Source organism: Polypterus senegalus, chromosome 7 (genome assembly GCF_016835505.1).
Source record: "Polypterus senegalus isolate Bchr_013 chromosome 7, ASM1683550v1, whole genome shotgun sequence".
Lineage (NCBI taxonomy): Eukaryota > Metazoa > Chordata > Cladistia > Polypteriformes > Polypteridae > Polypterus > Polypterus senegalus.
In genome coordinates, this window is record NC_053160.1 from 57051475 (window position 1) to 57061647 (window position 10173).

Consider the following 10173-nt stretch of genomic DNA (forward strand, 5'->3'; position numbering starts at 1 on the left):
ATGGAAGCCACTCCTTAGTAAAAGGCACATGGCAGCCCACCTGGAATTTGCCAAAAGGCACCTGAAGGACTCTCAGACCATGAGAAACAAAATTCTCTGGTTTGATGAGACAAAGATTGGTGTGAATGCCAGGCGTCACGTTTGGAGAAAACCAGGCACCGCTCATCACCAGGCCAATACCATCCCTACAGTGAAGCATAGTGTTGGCAGCATCATGCTGTGGGGATGTTTTTCAGCGGCAGGAACTGAGAGACTAGTCAGGATAAAGGGAAAGATGACTGCAGCAATGTACAGAGACATCCTGGATGAAAACCTGCTCCAGAGCGCTCTTGACCTCAGACTGGGGCGACGGTTCATCTTTCAGCAGGACAATGACCCTAAGCACACAGCCAAAATATCAAAGGAGTGGCTTCAGGACAACACTGTGAATGTCCTTGAGTGGCCCAGCCAGAGCCCAGACTCTCTGGAGAGATCTTAAAATGGATGTGCACCGACGCTTCCCATCTAACCTGATGGAGCTTGAGAGGTGCTGCAAAGAGGAATGGGCAAAACTGGCCAAGGATAGGTGTGCCAAGCTTGTGGTATCATATTCAAAAAGACCTGAGGCTATAATTGCTGCCAAAGGTGCATCGACAAAGTATTGAGCAAAGGCTGTGAATACTTATATACATGTGATTTCTCAGTTTTTTTATTTTTAATAAATTTGCAAAAACCTCATGTAAACTTTTTTCACGTTTTTCACGTTGTCATTATGGGGTGTTGTGTGTAGAATTCTGAAGAAAGAAATGAATTTAATCCATTTTGGAATAAGGCTGTAACATAACAAAATGTGGAAAAAGTGATGCGCTGTGAATACTTTCTGGATGCACTGTATATAATGTGTATAATATATATGTATTTTTTAATTATAAAATGCAGCAGATACCAGTAAAAAGGCTTGTTCAAAGTCACACATCGAGTCACATCCATTGACAAAGCCATTATTCAGCTCAGCATTCAAGGTTACTTAGATAGATAATTAAATTGAAAGAGGTAACAATAAGCAACATCAGTGGGTGAATCATGATTCATTACACATTAGTAAGAATTAGTGCTGGACATTTCAAAAACCCTGAGTTCACGCCCATAAAACTACTAAATGTGCTTTTTTACACCATATATAAATTTTGTGATCTTTGAAATATACCGGCATGTTTCACCTATCTTTGTCAAAGGCTACTTATTAGTTGAATGCATATTTAGCTTTTGTTGATTTGTCCTTGAGCTGCAGGTTCCAATTTACACTGTCCTCAACAAACCTTTTTAGTATCATTTAATCCATCTCAGCCTTTACAACACAGTAGATGTACAAGTCACTTATAGGTGTTTTCTTGAAGGGGCAACTGAGGATGTTAACATGTTTTCAAATCACTACAGTGTAAATAGCAAAAGTATTAGGTAGCAAAATAGATTTTTTTTCCTGTTTCGGTAAATAAATAACATTTAGAATGCTAAAGAATTATTTTTCATAAGGATTTTTCAATTTTTCTCTTTTTTGATATTAATTTTTTCATGATCTTAATAAATAACTTTATGTTGTATGTACCTTTATAATAAACTGTATATTTCACTTGTACATTATGATGCAAATACAACATGGCTATACACCATAAAACAAATTTTGCTTAAAATATAATCAGCTTACAAGGTTTTTGTTTGCAAGCCTTCTATTTTAAAATATACTTTTCACCAATCTAACTGCATTATATACTAAAGATAAAACATATAATTATTTCATTTTGTACAGTATATCTACCACAGAGTTGTATTTAAAATAAATGATTGTCTCCTTTTTGCAGAGCCATAGGTAATTACAGAGAACTCAGCTCAGCAGTATAAGGTAACAGCAGCTGGCAACATTATTAAATGATGGTGTTATTTTAATGAGACAGATGGCTAGTGAATGAAGAAAACTGGTCATACTTTAAAGATTATTAGTCACTCATTTAAAATAAAAAATATAATGCTTATGCAAGGATTTAATGAAAAATATAGCCATTATTGTGAAAATCCAAAAAAGACAAACACAGACAAAATGGTTAGGCAAACAATAATCAATGATTGTTACAAATTAAAAAAAAAAAGTAAAAAAAAAATGACTAAATGCATTGAAACCTCAGAGATATTGTCATATATTTGTTATTGTGGTGACCACATTAAAGTAAGCAACTTTCCAGCTGCACAAATAAGAAATATTGATTACCTTAAATGTACTCTTCTCAAGGTTATGTTTGTGCAAATGGATTCTCTTAAGTAAAACAGAATTACAGAGCAAAAAGAACATTTGAATTATAAATATAAATGTTCCTTGTATTGAATGCTTTTAGACAATATACATAATACACTGATGATTTTGTAAAATACGACAGCAAATATTTTTGTAAATTTTTCAGGATATTTAATTTCATGGAGTCTTTACTTTATGTTTAATGCTACAGAACAAGTAGCTTTAATGTTTTGTCGTTAGACTTCTGCGTAGGTGGATCAAGTTATCATTGTCTACATCGAAAAAAAAGATAGTGGCATGGTCAGTCTTCCATTTCTACACAATAGATTTAAAGACCCAAGAAAAGTATAAGAACTGACAGATCAGTCTTCTTTGAGGTTATATATATACAGTGGAACCTCGGTTCACAAACGTCTCGGTACATGTACAACTCGGTTTACGACCAAAAAGTATGCCAAACTTTTGCCTTGGTTCACGATGACACACTCGGTATACGAACAAGCTAGTTTCCCTTTCGGTTTGTACATGTTCGGTCTCCCTGTGCAGCGAGCGAGCAAGAGAGACCAAATCAGTTTACGACCAGAGTTTTGGAACAAATTATGGTCATGAACCGAGGTTGCACTGTATATTAATTTGCGACATGAAGCTGTATTCTAAATTGAAGCAATTTTCAAAAATATTATTTCCTCTAGTACATTCTTTTCACCTGAAAAATCTTTAGATATTATTGAATATTGCTGTCCATGTGTGACTTGATGTCTCATCTGTAGACATCTAGGCAATAGTCACTCAAAAAATGTCACACTTGCAGTTACTCACAGTCTTTTGCTGTTTGATGAAGATCATATACAAATTTGAAAAACTGTTTTGCCACAGTTATTTCAGTCATGGACCATGGGAAGCATATGCAGTTGGGGTGGAATTGTGGATACTTACTTAACTGCTGTGGATTTTGTATTACATGGGACAGTGGTGTTTGGTAATGCTGTAACAATTATTAAATATAACTCAAAGTTGATGTAAAAATCCTACTATTCACAACTCAGAACTTCCTCATAGTTTTTTGCCTAATAACAAAAATCTGTTTCAGCCAGGGTCTCGTCTCTTTTGCTTTTTATCTTTTGTTTTACATTTTAAGATGGGTTTAGTCTGCCTGAGCCGAGGGCAAGCTAATGAGCCCAGACCTGAAATAAGGATAGGTTTAAATTTTTGTGTGGTTTTGAGGACTGCTGCCCCTTGTTGAGCCTTGTTGTTTTATTTTCTTTCTTTTTTTCGGTGCTTCATCCTGTTTCATCGTGGCTTTTCTATATTGCATAATCTACCATTTTCATTTCCTCAATATATTCTTTATCATGTGTGCACAGGACATGCCCCATAAAGTACACAATCCTGAGTGCTGATTGGCATTGTGAACTTATTAATGATATGCAAGTGGCCTTGGCTCTTTCAAAAATCTAAGCCTTTGATTTAAAAAAAATGCCAATGCATTCTAAATAGTTCAGTTCAGATTTAATGTCATGTGTAAAAGGTACAATTCTTATTTTCATATTTCACCAATACACATCACACTGCCACTCAGTGTGACTCTTACCCCTTAGTTAATTTAAAACATAATAACACAAAATGTAATAGGCGAAGAGTTGCCCCTGCCACCATTACCCTTACATGCAGATTCCACAGTTAATGATTTCTGTTAGGTAAAACCATACAGAATATCACTGGGAATGGCAATAATTTTTTCACACACTCAGAGTACTTAGCACTCCAATTATGGTAAAGTACTTTGAGAGGCTAGTGCTTTTATAGTGCTGTAACACATTTGCAGGTTAAATACAAATGATAACTGTTATAAAATGCATGATCTACACCAATGACACTTTCTAAAGCAGGGCACTGGGGTGTTGCTCCATCAAATATTAAAAAAACTCTACTTAAATTAATTAGGTAACGTGAAATAATCATGAAATAAATTTGTTTGCACAACATGCTTGGTGTCAGCACATGTCAACATCCATTAACAATTGGTTCTAACTTATATTTGTTTAATTTCTGTTTGAATACATATATTTCCTGAGTGAAGATCACCAGCCAAATGAGAGTCCTTGATCGTTTGTCAAGCTGGTGGCCTGAGGCTGCCCTTTAATTGGTTGCTTTCAGATTTTTCTAGGGATGCAGCTCTCTGTGCCCCGGACACTCCTGACGTTTATTTAGCAGAGAATTAGTATTGTTTTAGGATTTTTTTAATGTAATCCGATTGGACAATTGTCAACGCACTATTGCATGTTCACGTCAGTGATTCACAAGTCACACATGTAAATACAGATGAGCAAGCACGACTTCTGGGAGATGGCAACTTCAAATGGAACTTCAGAAATCTGGTTATTTCTTTAATGAAACACCTCTTCATAAACCTTCACTTGAAGAAAAAAGAAGATAAAAGGAGCTTGGACAAGATAGACCTGACCTGAATTTAGCAGCAGGCAGGTGATCAGGAACGAGCTTACACATTGACTTTTTCCCACTCTTGTTATGATAAACAGAGTTGACTAACTGTATGTGCTGTAAGTAATGCCTTTTTTGTTTTCCATATTTGCTGTTTCAAAGTGTCGGTGCTAAACACTTTGTGGGCAAAGGCAGGGGGTACGAGACCTAATATATCTTTCTGAAAAATGCAAGCGGCATTAAAGTAGCTGCAGTAATCTAGACCAGTATTTTTTAACCACTGTCTCACAGCACAGTGGCATGCCGCGAGAGCTAACCAGGTGTGCCATGGAAATAGTAGTGTAGCGCTCTTGGGTCTGAACCTAAGAGGGACATCCTCCTCGGGTTGTCAAGACCTGTCTGAGGAGGACAGGACTGCCTAGAGAAGCTGGCATTAAAGCAGATCTGTTATTGCTATGTGGCAGATGCACCACTTTGAGCACTTAAGGGTGCTAGAGTCCATCTGCCTGGGTGGGTGTCCCAGGAGCAGTGAATAGTGGGTATATGAGTTGCCTCTGAGGCAGAGAGGTGTGGGCAAAGGGACAAAGAAGCTGGAAAAAAAAAGTGCTTACTAATTGCTTTGTCTGCAAATGCTGACCTTGGAACTGCTTTTTTTTTTACCTACTTCTCCTATTGTCTTGCTTCTTCAGGCTGTTGAGCAAGTGTATGAGATGTGTTTGTGGTTAGTAAAATAATGGTGTGCCTTGGGATGTTTTTGGTTACAAAACGTGTGACACTAAAGAAAAAAGGTTGGGGAAACATTGATCTAGACAATAGCATGATGATGTGGATTTATGGAATACAGTGGAAATGGCCAAGGACTGGGTATTCTTTTAGCAGAGGCAGAAAAAGATTTGATATGTTATAGGACATATGGAAGTCTTTGTTATTGGAAAATTATGTAGGTGGGGATGTGGACTTTATGGTGTGGGTTTGGCAGAATGGGGAACTGGGTAAGTTGGCAGAGGACTGGGCAATTTAGACACAGGCATACTTTAAAATTTACTTGGCTGGTATACCTGTTCCTTTCCACATCTATAGAGCATGCTATGGGAAGAATAAGGGGACTGTGGATGTCACAAACTGAAGTTTTGGAGCTCAGTAAAAATATAAAAGGTGGCATCAGATTGGGCAGCATGGTGGAAAGCATATAATACATTTTAGCCTGGATTTGTCCTAGGGGTCAGGCACTGGACAGGCCAAAATGTGCATTGAAACTATGATGAGGACCACAAGTGAATGTGGAATGACCAGATAGATGTGAAAGGCACTGTATATAAGATAGATAGATATAAATGGCAAAATATATAATAGATAAGTGCTGCTGCAGTTTATCTCCCCAAAAATGGAGCCCCACCTAAATGTTTTTCACCAGCCGCCACTGATGGCACATAAAAATATAGATTTCATGAAACACACAATAAACAAAGCAATTTCATACTGATTTAAATAAATGGACCCTGACAATAAATGTCAATTAAGATTATCATTCAGATATGGCCAGCTCACAATGCAGGGGATAAAATCCTTTCATCCTTGGATTTCAGCTTTCCCAAGTATTTCTCTTGTCTTTACCATTGACAGGAGAAGAGCTTAGCAGTATAGCAGTGGATCAGTTGCCACAGCAGAATACCAGGATCAGAAACACAATAAGGAATAGTCAATAATTATTGTAATACTTATATTTTTGTACAAATTATTAACCAAGAGCGAATCAGAAGTCATATTCACTGTACCCTTGTCTAAATTGGTGAGTCTTCAGTCTGTTTTCTAAAGCTAAAATGAAAAGGAAACTTTTATATATGCAGGCAGATCATTGAACAGCTCTGCACCTGTCCGGCTAAGATCTTGACGTCTTACTGTTGTTTTTTTTTAATCTTTGAAGTTTTTAGTAGACCATCATCTTGTGATCATAATGAACACTACAGTTTGTATTAAATACAGGTTCAGACAGATTGAATGGGATCCAGGCTATTTTAAGCTTTATATATAAAAAAGGGGTTTTAAGTCAGCCATAAACTTAACTGGAGTTATATGATTGTACTTTAATAGTAATGATTCTTTCAGTAGTCTTTTGAAGTAACTGAAAGCTCTATATAGAACAGTTCAAACAGTCTGTGAATAATACATTGCAGTAGTAAATTCTACTGAAACTATAGTAAATACATGCATTACTTTTTCAATGTCCTTTATATTTAGAAACCTTTTTTAATTTCCAATATTTTTAAGCTGAAATTACAGGTTTCAGACAGTAATGTAATGTCTATTTTAAAAGACAGACTACTGAAAAAAAAAACACTTAGGTTGTGTGCTGATTGAATCAAACTGATGTTTAGATTTACTGAGTAAAAAGTGACAGGACACTGTTACAGTCACTGTCATCCCCATCCAACTGTTATAATTACCAGCAGGCACTTTTGATCTGTTTATATGTATATACAAAGTAGAATTCATCAGACCAGGCAGTGCTTTTACAGTCATCTGTAGTATCAAAGTGATAATATCAAAGTTAAAATGAACAACATCTTCATAAATGAGTGGTTAAATGTTAAAAAGACTTGCCTTCAAAACGTATCCCACCCTACATACTTACACACCATTGGTGACTAGTGACAGTGCTGGTGACTGCCATCACCAAAGCTTTTAAAAATGTTTTTCAAATTTGGATACGCAGATGAGGTGTTATGGAACTGTAATCTAACCTTTCCATTTTTCCTCTCATCCTAATTTAACATTGCCTTATATTAAGTTTACTTTTATATATACCTTGAGACTTACTATTATGATCTTCATCTTTATCTTGTTGATAAAAAAATCATTCAATGTTTGTTTGATAATATGACCATTTTCTGGAATTATCTTTCTTAAATATCTGCAGATACATTTTTCTATTTAAATCAGTTGAAAAAGGAGTAACCTTTATTATCTACTTTACTTTGAACAACTCAAATGGAATTCTTTCTACTTACTCCAAGCCTTTGATATTGGAAAAGTTTCTTACTTTCATTTAAAGCAGCCTCGTCTTGGAGTCTCAGTCATACAGATTTTCTGTGTATTATTTCCATAATCTTTCTCCTGGAGCATCATATAACATCTGTTAATCTTCTTTTTTAATATTATTATCCTTTAGAGTGCCTTATTTTTAGACTTTCTCTTTTATTTTGTGTTTTTTTTTTGTTTTGTTTTGTTTTTTTTTTACTCATTAGCTGTGTACTTTTTAAGAATGAAAAGTATTTTTTATTTGCTCAAATTCTAGTTTTTACAGATTTCTTTCTGGGCAAAAAAACAAAAAGATAATCAATGAATATAGTTTCTTGTATATCTTTTTGGGCTGAAGAAATACATAAAAATTAATTAATAGGATTTTTAGGATTTTTTTAATTAGAAGCAAAAAATAAGTAATTTTTTCTAACTTAGAATATCATTTTGCCAATATTTATGTTTGTTTTTAAATTCTTACAGGTTTTTGTAAAATCTTCAAAGATGTATTCAACCCTGTACCTACTGAAAGTGTTGAAATAGTAAGCTCATTCTGATTTGATTTGATAGTTTTATTCACTTTTTTCCTTCAGATCTCACTCCAGTAGCAGTGATCAAGAAGCTTCTAAAAAGAAAAAGAAAAAACATTCAAAGAAGAAAAAGAAACATGAAAAAAAACACAAGAAAGAAAAGAGTCATAAAAAGGAGGGGAAGAAAGGTAAAAAGAGGAGACATTCATCTTCAAACAGCTGCTCCACATCATCGGACACTGATTAAGGCATTACTGATCTAATAAATTAAAGACTTCTTTTTGCTGAAAATGTAATGCTTTTATTGTTACCATTATCAGATATGAACTTATTGTTTTTTGGAAAACTGTATTTGACATTTACACAAATTGTAAATTATTGCACATCCAAAAATTCCATATATAGTTCTCAGCCTTATTATTGTTTACTGTGTTATTGTGATATTTATGCTAAGTAATCCAGACTGTTTTATGTAACATTGTCAAATCTATTGCATGATTCAGGGTTTATCCCAGCAGAGTTGGGCGAAACATTCCTGGGCAGGGTAGTAGTTTATTGCAGGACTACTAATGCCCATTCATTTTTGCTCAGGACAACTTTTGGAAATACCTAGTAACCTAAACCATATGTTCTTAGGGATGTAAAAACAAAACCCGGGCATACATGGATCCTTACACAGAAATGACTGATATAGTAAAGATGCTAGCTGATGTGTTAGACAGTGGAACTAAGCACTGCCCTACAGAGCTTACCTTAGTTTATATAAGATTAGTTTGCAGAGTGACAAAGATAAATGTTTATTTACAGTAATGATGTAATATCTTCTGCTTGCAACATAAACGAAGAATTCCAGAATGGAGATATTTTTACAGTAGTGTTTTTGTATGTAATTTAATAACAAAAAATATGTAGGCTCTTGGCAGTATTTTTAATGTTCTTGATATGAATCAAAAGCTCTCTTATGCTGATTTCTCTCATTTGTTACAAGCTGAAATATGGTTGATTTCCAGAAACATTGTCTTGTTATAAAGTCTTAGATTTCTGCTTGGTTTGTCTATATGTAGATGTGGACAAATTTGGTGGTATCCCTCCATGAAAAAAGAAGAACTCACAATTGTCTTTGTAGTAACTTGAAACTGTCAAAAGTAATTGGCACCCATCATTGTTCATACCACATTTAACAAAACAGACTTTGCTTTAGAGTTTTTATTCAACAGAATATTTCAAGTAATAACACTAATTTAAGTGGCATGGACATAAATGATGAGGGCCTGAACCTAACATTTTGTTTGACAACCTCTAGAGGAAACCACTGTAAACAAGTGATTCCTGAATCTCTCAATGAGACCCCTGCACCTGTCAACAGGTAGTTTGGCCCACTCCTCCTGAGCAAGCTGCTCCAGCTGTTAGGTTTCAAGGGGGCCTTCTCCAGGCTACATGTTTAGATTCTTTCCACACATGTTTCATAGGATTCAAATCAGGGCTTATGGAAGCCCACTACAGAATAGTCCAGTATTTTGTCCTTCGCCATTAATGAGTGCTTTTAGCTGTGTGTTTTGGCTGATTATCCTGTGACTGAGAAACAGCCTTTTGACAATGGCAGAATGTTACTCTCCAGAATGTCTTGATAGTCTTGTGATTTCATTGTTTTATATAAAGACTCAAGGCACCCCGTGAAAGACGCAGCAAAGTAGCCCCAAACATAACCGAGCCTCCTGCATATTTCATAATAGTTATGGTGTTTTTTCCTTTGAAAGCTTCATTTTTTTCATCTGTGGACATAGACCTAGTACTTCAGAGGTTGTAGCAACACAGTCTGTTCCAGCTCTGCTTTAAGATAGTGTCCTGGATGGCCAGGACACCTCTGCCTTGGAAGGACTGGGGGTGCGAGTGTAAAAAGAGTATTACCTCCCTTGG

General features: G+C 35.5%; 1 protein-coding gene across 1 annotated transcript in view; it reads left to right on the top strand.

The window, feature by feature from the left end:
- The window catches only part of srek1ip1 (SREK1-interacting protein 1), a 43066-nt gene extending 33762 nt beyond the window's left edge, over window positions 1–9304 (top strand). Inside the window, exon 5 of the mRNA XM_039758684.1 lies at window positions 8320–9304. Coding sequence (XP_039614618.1) covers window positions 8320–8503 — 184 coding nt within the window. The 3' untranslated portion in view covers window positions 8504–9304. The remainder of the gene's footprint in view (window positions 1–8319) is intronic.
- Window positions 9305–10173: the final 869 nt, after the last annotated feature.